The sequence below is a fragment of the Excalfactoria chinensis genome, chromosome 7 (genome assembly GCF_039878825.1).
Source record: "Excalfactoria chinensis isolate bCotChi1 chromosome 7, bCotChi1.hap2, whole genome shotgun sequence".
Lineage (NCBI taxonomy): Eukaryota > Metazoa > Chordata > Aves > Galliformes > Phasianidae > Excalfactoria > Excalfactoria chinensis.
The window spans coordinates 6942581-6962592 of NC_092831.1; the positions used below are offsets into that span (position 1 = coordinate 6942581).

General features: G+C 37.8%; 1 protein-coding gene across 2 annotated transcripts in view; it reads left to right on the plus strand.

The window, feature by feature from the left end:
- The window catches only part of DPP10 (dipeptidyl peptidase like 10), a 279753-nt gene that overhangs the window by 161021 nt on the left and 98720 nt on the right, over positions 1–20012 (plus strand). For both annotated transcript variants that reach the window (XM_072341152.1, XM_072341151.1), the window contains exons 2-3: positions 8764–8878; positions 12268–12363. In XM_072341152.1, coding sequence (XP_072197253.1) covers positions 8764–8878; positions 12268–12363 — 211 coding nt within the window. The remainder of the gene's footprint in view (positions 1–8763; positions 8879–12267; positions 12364–20012) is intronic.

Consider the following 20012-nt stretch of genomic DNA (forward strand, 5'->3'; position numbering starts at 1 on the left):
TTATATGACATGAGAATCAGCTAGGAAGAAGGGTTTACATGGGGAAAAATTGAAGATGCTACTCCCTTCTTTACCTAAGTTAAAATTGCTTCATTGAATGGATTTCAGGTAAAACATCGGAGATGTTGATTAAATACTCACACTTTTTTTTAGCATGAACATTAAAGCATGAATAGGATACCTGACGATATCATTGCCTTCTGGGACATTGTTGTTCTCTGTTGACAGTATGACAGAGACCCTAGCACCCTTCTTTATGTAGTACTGTCAATTCTGCTTTTAATTCCAGTGTTTTTCTGTTACATTGTTTTTACAAAAATATGCTATGTGGGACTTCTGTTGCTTTTCTTTCCCATGCAGCAGCTGCAGGAACGTGTCTCAAAAATAGTCCTGTTCTGTTATTGGCAGTGATAGCACTTGGCATGGATCAAAAATAAGTGTGTGTATTACAATTTAGGTAGCACAGCTTTAAAAACACTCTTAAAAGGAATCTGTGATTGTTACAGTAATTATAATTCCATTTCTGTATTGCCAATTCTGAGCAGCTCCTTCATGTTTCCATCAAAACTGTGGTGCAACACATGTGGAATGCTTTGTATCTTTGTGCAGTGCAGACATCTCCTTCTGGATTTAAAGGGTAGTTTAGCTACAGGGAATAACCCAACTATTGCTGTTTGGCATTGCTTGATGTACAACTGCCTATCTCACAGCCTTGTATGGCTTTGGGCTGGGGATACCCTTTCATAGACCATTCAACTGAACCAAGTGAGACCGGAGAGAAGTTATGATTGGTTAGCAAATGTGTTGGTAAAACACATCTCACTGTGACAGAGTAAACTTAGTCCAGTTGAACCAGAAGTAATGTTCTGAAGGTGTTTGTTTTCCTCACTTTTCCCACAGTAGAACTTGCCCTGGCCAGGTGCTGATGGCTATGCCCGTGTGACAGAATTGTTCTGACAGCTGGACTCTCTTCCTGTCTATACTACTTTTCCTAACTATATGCAGGATAAAAACATAACTATATTTATGTCAAATCATGATATTCGTCTCCTTTGGATATACTTCAGTTTTTCTGAAAAGCAGATAATTTAATCACAAATATAAAAATCCTAATAAGAACTCAGCGATACTGGCCAACTAAGGTACAGCTACAGTATTTATATGAAGAGATGCTGGTTGGGAAGCTTCTAGAATCTTAGATTCTACCTATAACTCTTAAATACTACCTTGGATTCCCCTCCCTCCCCAAAAGTGGCAATTAGTGTGCACTGCTGCTACTCACAGTCTTCTATTTATTTATATCTTCATTTATTTACAGCAGTGTTGTTTTTAATAACCCGTATTTGCATATTTATCCAGTGATATGTGGATGTGTATATAAATACATGCACACATAAAAGATGAAGGCATGCATGCATTTAAATTATTTTATTAGTAACTGTTGTATAATCTGAACACAAATAGTAACTGAAAATTGCAAGATGTTCTTTACAAATTTATTCAATAACTTGACAAATCCAAAATGAATATTACTGATCTGAAAATATTTTTGTCATACCCGTTGTCCAGTGACTCTGACATGATATAAAGTCAACTACGTGTGTGCATACCTGACCAGTGAGAAAGTCCGGGTGGTGGTTTTGGTTCTCGTAGTCTGAGAATGGTCCTATTGTGACTCCATTGTGTAGTGTGGTGCTAGACCAGTAAATATTGTACTGTACTCAGTTTAAATGTGAAAGTACCCTTTTGGCCATAAAGGATTATGGCAGTATTTTTAGGTGCTTCCTCCTGTACATCGTAGACTTATGTAATAAAATCATATCTGTGCCAGCTGCTTTGGCATCTTTTCCTGTCGCTGGCGGTGCTTGTTTTAGTAAAATATATTGAAAGTTATGTTTAATTATGACAAGTGTATTGTTTCTTTTCTGTGGATCTTAATGATGCATGGGCTCATTGGAAATGAGCCACTAGCTTTATTTCCATGTAATCTTGGAGGCAGTCTTCGAGATACAGAGATCGTTTTTCTTACATTCGGACAAAAATATCATTAGCTTCAAGTTGAGGTTTGTGCAAGGAAGATGTAGCACAGTGTGAATGTTAGAGGTCTGATGAGGATGGTGGGAACGGAAGCTATGGTTCCAGAAGGGCTAACTCTGACCCCCAAGCCCCCAAAAGAGGTGTGACTGCCCTTGGTAACCAGCTGTATGGAAGTGTGATTTTCAGGGAGCATTGCAAACAGACTCATTAAATAAAGGGAGTCTTCAGTAGTTGTTCTGCTTAGGATCTTAGAAAAATCACCATGGGTGGCTAAATAGAACTTTAATGTACACAAGTACATTAAAATCATGAGGTATTTATGTAATACTGGAAATAAGAGTACAGCATTTCTACTTGTGAAGCTTAGAAATTGCAAAAGATTGTGAACACAAGATTTAAAAGGCAGAAAAACTTTGCAATACTGAGTCATGGTGAAGTTGACTCTGAAGGTGCAATAATCATACGTGGCTTTATGTCTTTACGTTCAGCTCTGTTTCCAAAAGCCAAAGAAATTCACTTGTGTGATGTAGCTATGGTTGGACTCGATGATCTTTAAGGTCTTTTCCAACCTGAGAAATTCCATGATTCTATGATTCTTTCTCTGTAAGTAATAACCAGTGCTTTACATTCATGTCCTGTGCTTAGAGCCCGAACAGTGATTTCTTTTTTTGGTAGAAATGCTTTAGATGTTGTGCTTTTACTTATCTAGTGCAGTAACAGTGTGTTTCAGTAAATGTTACAAGGTAACTGCAAAATGAGTTGGAAGATGTGAAGTGCTTTCTTAATGCTGGCTGTATTATGTTGAGCAGTTTCCATAAATATTACTGTTTTTCTGAGTAGTCAAAACTAAGGGTATTGATATTGCTCTTCTATAACATCATCCAGACTGTGAATGGGCTCTTGCAATGCTGAAGAGAAATCTCTGTTTAGAACAAAAATGAGCAAGGCAGAGAGAAGCACAAGATGTTTTGCAGGGTTAAGAAAATACATAGACAGCATGGGTGGTAAGTCAATCATTTCTCAGAATTAGGTGCACGCTTATTTCTACTGTCACAGGTGGGTTTTACTGCTCTCACCTTGGTGTGGGTGGGGTTGTTTTTCTTTCCAGTTCTACAAGAGGCACTGAATGATGTCGGTTAGTGGGCCCAGTGGGGTTGAGTTGATGGCTGGGCTAGGTGATCTTGGTGGTCTTTTCCAGTCTTTATGCTTGTATGATTTTAAGAGGTGCTTCCTCTTACCAACACAGGCCATACTCAAATCCCACATGTATTTTAAGTGCCGTTAATTTCTCTCTTTTTAAAAAATCCCGTTATCCACAGGCCTGACAAAGTCATGCATTCTGGTGAAATGGGCTCCTGAAAAGAATCTGCAACATTCTGATGAACAAAGATATTGACCGAGGAAAGTAATTGCGTGACCATAATAATTCAGACAAGAACTGTAGCAATAGGATCTTGTAGCATTGGAGAGGAATGAAAATGATGGGTAGTTACGCAAATGGATTAAAACCATTCTGTGGCACTTTGTGGGTCTGTCTTTTAGTCACTCTTGCTATCTAGGCCATGGGATTACTCAAAAACAGCTGGGAATGAATGGATGCAATCATTTAATCACAAATTCTAAATGCTTTTTGTGGTAATTTTCCTGCAAATAGCAGACTACAAAATCAAGGCAGGACTAACTACATAATGAACTCTGGAAAGACTGCATGCTTTTTATTTTAAGTATCCCAGGTCTGTCTTTTATAAAATACCTGAGATAGAACATGAAACTATTAGTCTTTTTAGGATTACCACCTTTTCTTCATGTTTGGGGAATGCAGATGATAGCTTTCAATGAAGTAGATTCTGGGGGAGTCATTAAGTAATATTCTCATGATTACGACTAAGCTACAGAGTGAGACTCCTTCCTACCGCAAAGCAATTACAAATTTGCTTTTCGTAGCCTTTAACACTCTGCCTCTGAAATTCTTGCCAAAATAAGGGAAGGCTGTGAATGTTCTTAGAGCTTTCCTTTATAAGCTTTGTCCTTGTGGCAGTGCAGAAACAGTTTAGGCAAAATAAAAACACAAAAGAAGGACAATTCCATCAGGTCTTCAGAAGATGCTACAAACTGCTACATGCCCCGGTCTTCTGAGATCCTTTGTCTGCTTGTAGCACCCCACAGCAACGATTTTACAAGCACTGGGCACTTCTGCAGCTCAGTGCTGCTGGGTTTTCTGCTCCAAATACCCACAGTCTCGCGGCAAATTCCAAAGTGCATCTGTACATTCGTACCTCTGAGCATGTAAAGTGGTGTAGTACACCCAGAGCTGCAAGGAATAAATAATAAGAGTCTCAACTTCAGCTTGGAGAAGTACTTATCGACACAGAAGAAATAAGTAAAATGGGTGCAATTTTTGTTTGTAGTTTTTATCGATAAAGGATTATTTCTATGTTTGAGTCATCTTGCCATTTATCATCTATTGCAGTGGTAGCGTGGGGAGGTAGTACTATGAGTTGAACAAAATTCCAGCTCTCAGGAAGGTGTAGTGTTTCTCTGAAACTTTGCTTTTCATTTCTTGCCCTAGTGGGGGTGCTGTGCTGTAATTGACATGCTTCTCCTGGAGAAGCCTGACACGGTCACCAGGCTTCAGCTGTGAACTTCAGTTCTGCTTGTCCCACAGACAGCTTCCTTCCCACTTTTCTATGTGCTCTGGCAGAAAATACATTGTGTTGTGATGTTCAAAGAAGAAGAGAGAATGCTATGAAGATCATTCAAAACCCATACTAATTAATGTAGCATATTAAGGCATTTATTTCTGACGTTGTGTTGTCACCTTAGTTGTGTATGTGCCTTTTTTCCTAATCAATTAACAGTAAAACTGTGCAGTTTGATAGGCTTTGGGAAGGAAGCTGGATTTCTGGTTTTGCTGCTTAGGAGGAAGGTAGAAATGTTTATTCAAGTGGAAATATGGAAATATTTGAGGTTTTAAAAAAAGACATTTCATGTTTCAATTTGAAGTCATTCCCCCTCCCCCCCCCCCCCCCAATAAACAGCATCTTCAATACTGCTTCAAAGGAAACAGTGCACTTAAATTATAAGCACTTGTTTGTGTATCAAATGAAGAAAAACATCCATACATGATATAAATGTAATGGCAATTCGTTTCATCTAATGAATTCTATTGTGTAGGATATTGGGTTATATTTGCTTGGGTAGTGTTAAATATGGAAGTAATTTTGTAGTTTTTAATTTTAAAGATGAAACATCATGTTAATAGTTTGTTTAAAAATAGCAAACAACTCCTCATCCAAGAGTGCTGAGGTTATGTACCATAGCTTAAGGTTCAGAACCCATATCCTGCTTGTTGTGCACCAGTTAATCATCAGTCAGTCAATTATGTTATATTTAGAAACAGCTTAGTAGAGGAGAGAGAAAATTGCTCCAGTGTATTTAATTGATATTTGCCTTTTGTAGCTGTTGCTTTCTAGTATGTCTCTGAAATGCTTTGAGGTGACAGGTAGGATTTAATATAGAGGGATGCTAGGGGGTTGAAAGCATGTATGCTCTCTTTCGGTAGCCTCAACCTCCCATCCATCTCCTGTCCAGTCTACAGATTTTAGCTTCAGATTTCTTGTCAGAAATAGAGATTATTGGGATGCTCTGGCTGTCCAGAGTAGAACCATGCACAGCAAAAACATGCTGCTCTCGTCTTAATTGATACTTCAGGCCTCCTCTTTGGCAAGAGTGTGTTTTGACTTACAATATTTGTGTACATTTTTTGTGCATGCAGCATGACAGTCTTCTCCCTTTGTTGGCTGTATTTTAGTAAGGCACTATGCAATCACAAATTACTTTCAGAAGCATATATTGCTTAAGGACTGTTTTTGGTGACAATGCAATTAAACAATTCATGAAACGGGTACTTTAAATAGTGAGAATACTTGCAATTATATTACACTTTGAGTGGCCATTTTCTGATTCATTAGAGTTATACTGTAAAATCTATAACATTATAGGTAGCATTACATATAAAACACTATCTTTGAAAGTTGGTATTTTTTCAAACTGCTTTAATGTAAGAGCCTACTTAGAAGACTTAATCCTTAAATCTCTGTGCTTGTTGTTATTATGAGATAGTGGTTAGTTATGATGTCAGGAGCTTCTCATCGTACAGCTTCTAGTGATGTTTTCTCCTGAGTGCCTCTATCTTCTTGCTGTGTTCAAAAATGACAGCTTCTGTCTTGCCAATGGTGCATGATCTATAAAGCTGTTAAACTGACTTTTATTACCATTTCAGAAAGCAGTGTGAAGCTGAATATGTTTTATTTCTTTAACATATTATATTTTAGAGCTTTCTTGTTTGTAGTCAGGCATCAAAAAAGTTGATTGAAGATGTCCTTGATGCCGATTGCATGATTAATTCCCATTGTTATAGGAATTTGCCAAATGTTTCACCATCTTTCTTGTAATTGTACATTAACCTCACAGAAGCCTTACAGGAAGCTTTTACTCAAACATTCCCATTACATTTTAATGACTTTGAATAATTATGGACTCCTAAATTTTATCCAGTTATTTCTAAGAAAAAAGTGCTTTAATTTAACGAGTCTTTCCCTTTATGCCCATTTCTCACCTCCTCTCTCACTGTGAGTCTGAATAAGCTTCCTGTGCTCAGTACAGGTTACATCCATTTCTTATTTTTCCTTGCAAAAAATCATAGAAGCATTTTGAAGTATGCTTTTATTTTTAGAAACAGAGCAATATTCATGTCTGCAGAGAAGAATCTTCTGAATAATGGAGGCATGGTACAGTTTTTTAGAAGCTTTGGTGCAGAGGACATTCATCACTTTGTCCAGCTTCTGTCATTTTAAGTCAGTCCTTTGGAATAGGGTTTCACAAGTCTCAGAACAACTATTTTTTCAGCACAGCTTGCTTTAACAGAATGGCAGCTTGTATCAGTTGAACTCTGTTAAATGTCATATGAATAAGGCTTATCCTAAACATAATACTAGAAGTCCTAATTTTTCTAGACTGTGCTATTAAGATCAAAATAATTCTTAGCTGAGTGAAAATAATACTGTGATCTCAGGTTGTATCCTGGTCATAAAAGAACTGAGATTGTCTTGACACCATCCAATCCTCATAGCCTTTAGGGAGTAACAAACAGATGCATGACAGTGATGTACAGCCTTGAAGACCAACTACCTATAAGGCTATATAGAAAGTTGCAGCATTCATTAGTGTTTACTAAGGTGAGAGTGAAGAAAATGAAGGGAGCAGGCAGGTCTGTTTGTAAATGGGGCAGTGAAGTGGGGAAAGGAGATGGATGTTGGTTATTTTCCCGCTTATCTGAAAATAGTCCTAAAGTTCAGTGAACAAAATACAGGCATCAGGGACATGGTGGTTAATAGTGGCCAGGCTTCTCCTGCATGGCTGCTCAGAGATCTCCTGGAAAGCTGTTCATGCTGGCACTTCAGCCATTATCTGTAGTTTCATTGCTATCAACACCAGAGAGGAGTGTAATGATTATAAAAAAGAAGGGGGGGAAAAGTGTACAAGTACTCTTTCAGCCACCTGAAGGGAAGGGGGTGAGAGCAGCTGGGGGCCATTTATCATTAGGCCCAAGGTGCTTGCCAAGGGCTGCCCTACACTGTGGGTTGCTATGAGACTTCCCTTGTAGGATCACTTACAGTCTGTGACCTGAAATTCCTCTTACATTTCCTAAAAGAGAGGACCTCTCTGTGGTAGAAATGAGCAGATGTAGGATTTAAAACTAAAATTTAAGACACTGTTAAAGATACTGTTGCATGTAACTTGTGTAGCTCATGTAATGTAACTCGGCTTTGTGGGTGGGCTGCAGTTGGAGCTTCTGAGAAGTTTGTTTTCCCAGCAGTTTATTTTGGAGATCCTAAGGGTGTATGTGGATAATTGCAGCAGAGCAGCTGTATAAGGGTCGCAAAACTGTTGATTACCATCAGAGCAAGTTAGGACTGTGCGAACTAATTGTTGAACTGTTTTTGCCACTCTAGTATTCAATGCTAAACTGTTGTTTGGTTAAAATTGTACTGTGAACACAAGCAATACATTGCTATTATTGACAGACCTTAATCACATTGTTAATACGAGTTAAATGTGTAACCGCGGAGAACATTGCTTTACACGTGATAGTAGTTACAGGAGCATTCGTTTAACATTTGTTACAAGTTACTGTTGATTTCTTTATGGGTAGGTAGGGGAGCAGTTTATGGCTGTACTGTTGTATAGATGACTAAGAGCTGTTCAGCTTTGGATGAAACCTCAGGCAGTTTTGTAAATGTTTTCTATTAAAAATAAGTTTACTAGGGTTCATTAAAAAGGATGTGTATTTAAACCTTTATGGTCCGTACCACATTAGGTAGAATTACAGTAAATTGCTGCATTTTATTTCTGCAATTATCTTACAAACTGCTTGTTGATAGATCCTGAAGTTTATGTTCAGCACATTTTAACAGTGTTTTGGACGGTCTGTATAAGCTAATTCTGTTGTCTCGTAGGGATACTTCTTCAATAGTCATCTATTGGAGAGGTATGATCTCTGCACCTTTGGAATTATGCATGTGTGCTGTTGAGAGGAGAGGGAGAGTGATCATCTCCTATATTGTAATGTTGGGTATGCGCAGTGCAGTTTTCCTATTGATAATAGTTTTAGAAATGTGTGATTATGAAACGTGATCTTTTCCTTTTATTTTTTATTTCCTGTAGGAACTTGGAAGTAACAGCCCTCCGCAGAGGAACTGGAAAGGAATTGCTATTGCGCTGCTGGTGATTCTAGTTGTTTGTTCACTCATCACTATGTCTGTCATTCTTTTAACACCAGGTAACCTACTTCTTTATTTTATCTTACTGAAGGTGTGTGATTCATAATGCACTCATTAAAATGACGTATTAATGTTAAAATGCCTCTTTCCCTTAAGCATTTTTAACTTCAGATTCCTATAAACTTGGTACTCATAGGACATTCTGAATTTGGAAGATTTATGTAGCACAAGTACTTGGCTTCAGCAGTAGATCATTAGGGTTGTATCAGTCATGGGATGGCTACAAGCATTAGCCTCAGTGGGTCTGAGCTTGAATGTATGCTTTTGTCACTTGTGTCTTAGTGTAATTTCTGATTCAGAGATGAGCTAACAGAAGGCTGGATGTCCTGAAAAACTAATAATGAGAATGAAACTTATAACTGAACCAGAAGTATGCATGTTTTATATATACATGAACATTACCATTATCTTCCTCTTAGAAAACAGCTACTTTAAAACCATCTAAAGCATTTGTGTCATGCTGTCCAAGGAAGTGATAAAGAAATGATTGTTTAGTTACTACTAATTACAATATTTTGAGAAAATTAAAAGCAGACTTGTGCTGCTGTAGTCTCAAGATACAGGATTTTCTTCAAGGAATAAGAAAAGACAGATACAGAAGGCAAATGATGGTGTATCTTGGTGCACTCTAAGACAGTAGACTTCTTTTCAAGGAGAGGTTCCTTCATTTTAAGGCTTGAAAAGGTGGTGTGCTGTAATTCACATTAATAGACATCAGTTCTGGCTCATAAATGGTTGAATTAGTAATGATGTAAAAATGTAAATGGAAGTCTTTGAAGGTACTCATCAAAAAAGAAAAAAATGAACAACATAGGGAAATGTTAATTTTTTTTTAATGTGGTAAAAAATGTTTAGTGGAGTACAATGTCTCTGGGGCTATTAGAAAACCCAGAGAGCTTGCCTGAAAACTCAATGTGATCTGGGACCTACATTTCAGTTGAAATCATGTGTGTGAAAACTAGTTCTGTCAGCTCAGATGCTCTTAAGATATCCCAGAGAGACTGTAGAGCTTGATATAAATAAAAGCCCTTTTCCAAGTATGACCTAGGTCTATAAAATTGGGGTTTCTTGCAGGCTGAGAGTGCTTACCAAAGAAAGCTTTATAAGTATGTTGTAGGACAGCTCCTTTCCCTACTTTCAACCTTAATCTCTTCCCCTTTCACTTCACAATTAATATGTTTTTGACAGTTATACTCAGCTGTTTTTTGGAGGGTGCTGAGCACTGCAGCTGAAGCTTTCTGACTCTGAATATGTATCCAAGGTGACTCTAGGATATCTAGCACATAAGGAAGTGAAAAACTGAAATTGTTTCACAAACCTTTCTGGTATTAAGTGCTCAGTGCTGCGGTGCTGGAGATCTGTTGTGCTAAATATTAGGTTTTGTAATTCATTCCTAATATTACTCTTTAAAATATCAGATTTCTTTCCCTATTTATTTCTGCCTGCGGTGATAGGTACCTTTTACACCTGGTACAGTTTCTCTAAGCATTGTGCTTCATTCTGCTTCTTTATGTGGGTATAGGGATGATTTTAGAGAGGAGCTGCTCAGAAGCCTGCTTAGTCATGATAAAGCATTTCAGTGAAAATCGCGTCAAGGTGGAATTGTATGTATTGATATGCCAAATCCAAGATGTATTATAGCATTTTATCTCCAGTGTGTAAAACAGGTTCACATACACCAAATTGGAATTGCTACCATCTGTAGATGGAAGTAGAAGGCTTGCAAACTGTTCTCTCTGCTAACTGCAAAGAAACATAGGAAAGCGTGTTGATAAAACAAGTGCATGAGGATGTCACAGAATGGAGAATTTAATTAGGAGTGCATTGATTTTATTTTATTTACTTATTTTTAATGTAATATTTAAAATGTAATATTTAAACGAGAAGTATTGCATACTTCAATAGTATGCATGCTATTTTAGTTTTTTTTAAAGTCAAATCAACATTTTGCTCAAGAATAACAGAATCTGCAGCATTTTTGGGTAGGAGAAATGGGCATATGAAGAACTCAGTATTGGATACTGTTAAGTGGGAAGCTGTGTTCCAAAGGCAGGGAGTGCTATGTATGCTCTACACAGCTCCACAAATACAGCATGTACTTCAGAGATAAAAATTCAGTGTGTGGCAGGAGGAAGAGCTAACAAGATACCATGATGTATAAACAGGAGGATTAGGTATAAATCAGGAGAAATAATACTATTCTGCTGTAAAGCTCTGGTAAGACTACAAGTGGAGTGTTGTCTCATTCTGGACTTGGAGACTAAAAAACCCCAGCCGAAACAGGTTGTTTTGATCCCTGGAAGGTAGGAAGAATCTTAAAGCTTCTTTGAGGATTAGAACATTTGTCTTCTGAGAGGAGATTTGAACAACTCTGCATACTTAGCCTCATGAGATATCAAGTGTGAGCAGAGCTGGTTATAGTGAGTAAATGCTTACAAGCTCCCACTGAGCAGTGGGAAGGAAGTGCATCAATATAATGTGTGCTGTGTTGTGTTGGCCTTGTCTCTCCTTAATTTATGGTATGCATTAAAAAGGAATTTGTCTTCAGTGCATCAAGGGTGCTCCTTACTAATACTAAATGAGGTGGCTGCAGCACTCAACGCTGACACATCTGCTTTAATACTATCTCTGATATCCTATTTGTGTGGCAGTACACTTTTGAATCTCTACTACTTATTTATTTCATCTACAACACAAGAAAAGCAGAATTTGGCAGAGTTTCCTTTTCATTTCTAAAGCACGGGAGTGATTTGAAGAGCTGGTAACTTATATTTGTTTGTTTGTTTGAAAATAATATTGGCTGTCTTTTACAAGTATAATAATCCTGGGTTCTATTGGCTGGTTGAAACTAAGATGCTAGCTGAGGCTAAAAAGACAAGGCTCTTTGCCTGAGAGTAAATATGAATCTTAAAATGTGCATATAATTATTATTTTTTTTTTATTATTATAACTTCTTTTACATTTGAATCTCTAAAAGAGGATTGGCTCCAAACAGATGACACATGGCAACTTTCCTTACCTTTTATTTGCATAAGGTGACTAATATGGCCTTTATCCTGTGGCTGTCAGGAAATTCTTGTAGTGCTTTGAGATCAGTTTTCTGGTGGAACAGAGGTGTCTAAAGGAGGACCTGTGCCACTACATTGCCAGAATAGTAATAGCCAAGCACTTCACAATTTGCCTGTCATGTCTCTAAGATGTTAGTAGTCATTTGTTTTTTCCTGAAGCTGTACTTCATTCTAATGAGTAAAGATAGAGCAAAGTAGTGTCATTGATTTCAACAGAACCTCTGAATGTGTTCTAGTTCTCTAATTCCATTGTTTTGCAAACTACATGGAATATACTGTTTTATTAACTATGTAAAATGATCCTGTTGTGTTTATTTTAGATGAGCTTGCAAATTCTTCTGAAACCAGATTATCCTTGGAAGATCTCTTCAGAAAAGAGTTCGTAGTTCATAATCCAGAAGCCAAATGGATTAATGGTAAGTGTATAGCTTCTCATATAATTTGAACCTATGTAACTGATTTGAGTATCAAGTAATGTCACTGCCCAGTCATTGAAAAAAACCCAACAGTTAAAATCTAAACTTGAAATTTTCTGATAGTGATACAGTTGTCCAGTTATGAACTTTCTATTTATTGAAGATATTAGACAAGTTGGTGAAGAGACGCTCACTGTTTTATTAGCAGTACTGACTTTCTATAGGTGTTTTTCTGAGCTAGCGTGAGGACTTGCCAGCACTCAAGTGTTTGCATGTACTTGTTTGCCAAAGCAACTATGTCCTGTGTTTTCTGGAGGGGGGCAGAAAAAGGGAAAAAAAAAAAAAAAAAAAGGATGTTTTTATGATTACTATGAAGCCTATATGTATGTGGAGAATGAAATGCATAACTTAATATTCAGCATTCATTAGTATGGGGCTGGAGGGGACCATTAGACAGTTTTCTTTGATATTTGAAGAGCAAGAACTGCTTCTGCGCTCAGCACTGAAACAGTTCGATGGAAAATAAGTAGCTGCTTATTACTACTTATGCACCTCCTGGGATACAATAATTTGTATCTATCTCCAAGCTTTATCATCTTGACCTCCTAGGAAAGGTCAAGAAGAGAAATCGAAATAGTAATTCCTGCTGTAAGCATTATCTGCAGTCTAGGGGATAATTTGCAGTAAAATGGCCAATCTTGACTTAAAGATTGCAAGTGCTGTATGAATCATAGGTAAGGTCTTGTGTTTAACTGCTATGATTGAATAAAACTTTACCTTCTGATTTGTGAATTTAACGTTCTCTTCCCAATACTTCCTTGCTTTTAAATTCCACCCCTACAATTATCAGCCCCATGTAGTTACCTCAAAAATAATCTCGTTTTAAATAAGAGAAGGTTCTATATGTGTCTGTACAGTCCATTTCCTTTTCTGCCTGAAACTGGGTCCCCTTGCCACCAGTAAATAATGATCCAAATGATTAAAGCTGGAGCAGAAATGCTGTTCTTTGTCTGAGAAAATCAGATGTTGAGAAAATCCGAATTTAAAATGCTGCAAGCTCACATCGAAAGTACTTAAATCTGACAGCATGCAGTTACAGTTAAGTGTTTTGCAATAGGTAGCAAAGCAGCTTCCTTCACTTTGGTCTGAGTAGGACGTAATGGAGATTAAAAGTTTCAGAGTGATTGAGTTGAAGAAGGTACTGGATTTAAACTTTCCCTATGCTTTCTGTTGCCAAAAAGCTCGTTGACCCATCTATCCTATTTCTTCTGTTTTACAATAGGAACCAGTCTTTACCTTAGGTCAGGCATAGAATCTTGTTTCATGATGGCTTGTTCTTTAAGGAGCCCACCTCCTGTTTACTAGTACACTATGTTTAATGGAAGGTGATGATATGTGGTGTTGTCATTGTTGCAGCTAGTTTAGAGCTAATACAACTGTATCATTGCTCTGTTAGTTCTTCATAAACTGATGTATGAATCATAGCTTATGTGCCAACACTGGCAGTCTGCAGCTGGATCTTTGAACCACACTGAATAGTATGTTTCATTTATTTGCTTCATTTCTTTTAAGAATCTACTTGGAAATATTTATGGAAATAAATATTACTTGGAAATATTTATGCTGCCTTGTGAAAAATGCAGAGGGTTCAAAAGGTTTGCAGTCTAATCCCTAGATCTTTGCTAATGTAATTGCATCTCTTTTTACTGTCAGGGACCCTGGCTGTTGGTGATAATAAAATTCTGGGACTTTGATTTTATTTGTTCTGCTGACGCGAGAGTTTGAGGTTTAGATAATCTTTGCCAACCTTTGTTATACGAGGGGAATGCACTGGCTGCTAGTTTGTATTCCTTCAGATGACTGTGTTGTCAGCACATCAGGACATTTTTCATGTATCTAAATTAAAAGTGTTGGAGAAGAGCCTGAAGCCTGAATGACAGCCTGCAGCAGGCGCTGCCCTGGGATCCTGTGTTGTGCTAAAGCTCAGCAAAGCACCTGAGTATGTGCAGATGTTCTTTACAGAGCAGAGAAGGATCTGGGCATCTGTTTAAAGTAAAACTTCTGTGTGGTGCTTTGCTGAAATGGTGAGATGATGAAAGAAAATTTCTCTCTGCTTTTCTTGCCTCTGGTGGGGCTGGCTGTTCCTGCATTCTGTAACCCTTGCAGCGCTGTGTTGCAGGGAGAATTTAAGAACAAATGGCGTGGGTATGACTGTTCAGCATCACATCTCTGCAGGTAAATGCACTGCTCTTTTTCAGTGCTGCTGAAGGAGGGGTGGATATTGGGAATGGAGGTCTGGCAGGTGCTAGTGTGGAGGGAATAGCTGGAAAAGGTTTTCACTGATGTTTTGGGGGAGAGGACTAAATGTCCAGAGGGCAACAGAAAATGATAGTGGGGATTTCCATCCCCTTTAGGACCCTCTACTTTTATTTAAAACTGACTCATCTCACAGGAAGCAGCTGCCTTTACCTTTGGCACCAAGGGAAGGAAGAGACAAAACGTGGAAGTCATGGAGAGTCAGAAGCAATAGGAGAAGGAAGACTCTGACGTTTCTGGCAGGGCCAAATTGCTTTTAAAATTTCAGTGTGTTTCTTTGAAAGTGGTAATAAACGATTTTACCCCAAGTCAGAATTACTTTCTCTCTGCCTTAAGAACTGTAACAAAATAATAGGCTTGTTTTGTTTTGTTTATTACTTCTGTATTTCCTGTATTAACTTCAGCAGAGACTTGGCTTTTATTTTCTGGGTAACATTTACTAGCTTTGATACTGTCATCTTGATTCCATCTCATGCATCAATTTTATCAGCATGTAGGGGGAAGGAATAGATGATACCCATCCTTGGCAACATCATTGGAACCAAGGGGCTGGTTTTTGGAGCAACTCTCCTTCCTCATTTACATATTATTTTGCAAACACTTACAGGGCATGTCAATGGAGTGTCTCTGCTTTATTTATTGCAATCTTTATTTTAAAAAAGGAAACATTTGTTTCACAGTTGTCCAGTCTCTTCTTTGCTAAGATTTGTAGTCTGTATGTTAAAGTCAGCATGTCAAGATATTACCTGGACGAAGTAGGATTCTTGCTGTTCGGCTTCCTTAAGGTACAAGTGGACAGTAGTTTTCCATACATTTATTTATGATCATCCTTAGCACCTTATACCAGCTGTGCATTGCCTTTATCACCGAGGGAGTGAAGTGTGTAGTTACTGGTGTTTTTCTGGACCTAATGCACTTTTTGCTTGAGTCTCTGGCTCTGGTCTATCCTAATAGAATATTCAATAAAATTAGAAATTCAATAAAAATTGAGCCTGGGAAACTCAGCATAAAGACCATTGAAATTGCTTTAAAAATTGTGGATGATAAAAATGAATGTGGTTTGGGAAGCAAAGCACACCATGATTCCACAGTATAACCTGTGCCAACTTTGCACAGGAAGCTGTAATTTAAACCATTTGGCATTTTTAAGGGAGATTTTTCTTGTGTGCAATGTGAATGTGAACTGTAGTTATCAGAGTTGAGCATGGAATGTTGTTTACTGGTGGGGATGGATCAAGTATAGGAAGTCAGTCCATCACTGAGCAATGAAAGAAGAAAATTCTATTCCACAAAGTTGCTGCTGAGTTGACAAGCAGACAAAAAAGGGTGTTTTCAGCATAGCAGAATCTGCGCTTGGCATTCAGATGTTTAGGCTGTGATATGATGACTTCGTGCTTTGGCAGGGACTTGGGTTGAAGTGAGAGATGTACACACAGTGCTACTCTTGCCAACTCTGGATATAGCTTTCAGTATTTATCTTCCAGGAGCTGGAAGCCAGGCCAAGGAGTCATTTTGTTGCCTATGGTTCTCTGTGATGGGTTTATTTCTGAAAGGCAATGCAGACTGGTAGGACTTGGATTCCCCACATCATTCCCCAGTAGGAGCCCCAATATTTGGAAGCTTTTATCTGAAACTGTTATTTTATAAAGCCATAGCAGCGGTGTGAATTACACTCACAGTTTTTGTCAAATCTTAAGACAGGGTTTTGGAAAAGACCAAGAGAATGTGGAAAGATAGGTGGAGTGTCTCTGTATTGACTGAACTGTCTTTCAGATGCTGCCAGATAAGGGAATAATGGTTTTTATCAGCACATTCCACTGATTAATTAAAATAATATGTTAAATAGAAGAGTTAAAACAATGTTTTGGTGAAAGGGATCAAGATAGCAGCATGGTTAATTTCTCTTGTTAGTGAATTGAATTGAATTGAGGAGTGTTCTATACACTCAGGCTGAAAGCTTCCCTTCAGGTCAGTTGTAGCTGTTAAGGGCTTGTTTGGCCTGAGGTTTTGGTGGCAACTCTCTGTGGTCTCTTCATGCATGGTTGGGTTGGGTGGAGGAGCATTGTTTTCTAACTTGGTTGCATTGTTGTGTTGTGTTTTGTTTTTTTTTTCACTTGGCATGTGATGTTTCCTCCGCAGAGTGTTCTGAATTTATCTTCCTGAAGTCTTTATTTCTTGGAACAACTTGCAGTTGTGTAGTTGTAAGACATGAACTGATTCTGGGCACAGTGAAATCTTGATGGAACGGAATTCACAGATGTGATATAGGGTGTAGGTGTGGAAGAACAGAATTAGGCAATGCAACTAATGGAACAGCACACTAGTTTTTGCCACCTTTAGCCAAAAATACAGTTATTCCTTACAAACCTTCTTAAAATGTATGTCCCTATTGTTTTGATTTGCTTCGCAACCCAAAGCATTAAAAACTTAACAAAGAGATCAATATATTTAGTTAGAAAATACTTATACGGGCAGGGTATATCTGTCACAGAGCATACTGTATTTCAGAAGAAATGGTTTATGTTTTCCAAGCAATCTTTATAGATAACAGCCTAATTTTCAGAGGTTTAAGTACAGTAATTCTGTATGTAAACACTAGGAAAGTGGACTAGACACTTAATAAATCTGAGTTCCAGCTTGTTTGTTGGAAGTAAAAGTCTTCTGAGCATAGCACCCATACTAATGTTACTATTCCAGTTACCATAGCAATGTCCGTTTCGCAGTAATACATTTTTGACTGAGAAAGCAGCCCTGAATATGAATGAGTAGAAACTGAATGTGCTATGTCAATACTCATAGGTTGTTGTTCTTTATGACAAATATTTTTGCTGTATGTGGTAAAACCCTATATAATGGATTGCAAGTAATGGAATGAAAGCAGATGCCATATAACAGATACCTCTCTGCTTTCTTTAGTATCAGGATTTCAGAGATGTGTATGCTCATGTGTCTGCGTGTTTATTTACATACATATGAAGTGTCACTTTGTTCTGTTTTCCTCAATTATCATTTATGTTCCTTAGCAGAATAGTACTGGATTGCCAGTTGGAGCTGTTGTCATTTCCCCTTGATCTGGGATTGTAGTGAACAGTTAACTTTCCCTTTGGAAGCTGCTGTTTACACGTGCAGCTGGCTTTCTGTGAGAGTTTCTAAGTGAGCCATCTTATATGCTCACTTAATCTGCTCTAATTTATCAGCAATTGGAACTTCTGTGAAGGAGTGCTGTGTGAGAAGAGGGGTACCTTCTGCCATAGGTACAACACAACACTGTTGGCTGATTTTTGCATTGTTCCCATTCACCGGGAGTGAATCTTTTATTTTTTCCTTCAGTTTTCTTCTCTGATTAGACTTCTAATGAGTGCTGTACACTCACTCGTGTTTTGTGGCAGATTAATAACTTTACAGTGTTAAAAGTCATCCTTATAGAACAAGTTTTCATATCTAATCCTTAATTTTTTTACCATTCTATATCATTCAGATGCTTATTAATGAATCTGGAAAAACATGATTTTTTTCAACATAGATCTATCTTTCTATAAATACATTTTTAGAATGTTTGCTTTCTTTTTTCTTTGCTGTCTTTAGTGGATTCCATTCTGTATTCCTTGATTTTTGCTTTCTGGATCAAATGGCAGATTTCAGAGGTGCACACTTGCATTTGCCACTCATTCATACATTACCTGCTCTGTTTTGCTTTCTGTTCTATGGGTGCTTTTCCTTAAATTTCTGAGCAAATCTCCTATCTTCAGTGTTGCGAGGTGATTCAAACACACAGCTTTCAGGCTAAGTTTGTTCTTATGAATGTCTTGTTGGTACGTGTGTAATTTTGCTCATTATTTCTTTCAGAGTGATGCAAAAGGATGGACTTTTGGCTTTAGTATGTTTGGGAAATTGGATATATCCATTTTTAAGATTGTTTTGAGGATCAGTTCATTCAGTGCATCAGTTTCAGTGTTGCTCAAGTTTGCCTGACAAATGTTTGTACTTGGAAGTCAAATATTGCTGGTATCTCTATGATCCAGAAGAGGGGAGCAGAAGAAGGCAGCTTAAGTCTTGTGTGGCTTTGAGGAATTTGGAAAGCAACATGGTAAAGGGAGTATGGAGGTAGGAAAAAGGACAAATGAAATGAGACTGTCAAATGGAGGTCACAGAAGCTTGTTTTAGTACTGCAATGGTTTTGCAGGGTGCAAGTGTTTCTCATTATAGACATCTCTCTTTGTGCAGCTTCAGTCAGTTTATAGGAAGACACGTGGACAGTGAGAATTTCCACTTAATTATAGTGTTCCTGGTCTTTGAAAGACAAGTGTTGGCCATTGCAACAAGGAGGAGGCATAAGGTTAGTGGTATGGGCATCCATGTGATGCGTCATTCATGTGTCCAGCCCAAAACTGGACAAAAGCCATACTAACTAATGCTCCAATCCCCCTGACACAGTGCCCTAGGAACATCTAGTGATGTGACCTGCCAGACATTCTGTCTAGCAAAAAGTGGATCTTTGTACCTATGTATTTATTAGTGGTTGTGTGAAATGTAATGGGTACAGAAATGCTATAAACCTTAAATGGTGACATTTTTGATGCTCTGACTTAATTATGTTTTTAATTTACTCTTGCAAAAAGTGAATGTGACCTGCATATCGTCTGTAAGAGACTGTCTGGTTGAGATGAGCCATAAGTGACTGATATATTTGTTTACCCACTCTGATAAAGTTTCTAGACAGTTTTTGTGAGACAGTTGCCATGTATGTATCTGTGTCTTCCTGGAGGCAGGGACTCACTGTTCTAGCAAGTTAGTCCTTTCTTTTTTTAGTCATTTAGAATGATCATCTAAAATGTTATATAAATGTTCCTCTCTTACAATACCGTGCTCCCTTTTCCAGCTATTTCTTGAGCTCCTGTGAAGGTAAATTGTGTTGAAAATAATTTGCCTACAAACCTGCATTTTTATTATTTATTTATTTTTTTTTAAGACCTTGATTAACCTATGCATGTTACAATAATGGAAATCACACCTAATCACAAATAATAACAGTGGTTCTTCTGTATTATTCTGGTCTATGTTATAAAGTTGCCCTTTTGACTTCTTAGCTACTGTTGGAGTACTGGTAAAAAGAAAGCTAAACATGTAAGTGTTGGGTCTTTTATTCTACTGTAGGGACCATTTCCTTCCCCCTGCCTTGGGTACATAGCATGTGGAAGTAGAGGACAGTACTTCTTTCTCTAAAGAATAAGTGCTTTCTCTCCCATGACCGTCCTGAGTACTACTATAGATTAAAGAATACACTGAGTTAACAGTATTATTTATTCTGTTTCTCGTTAGGAAAACAAAACTGT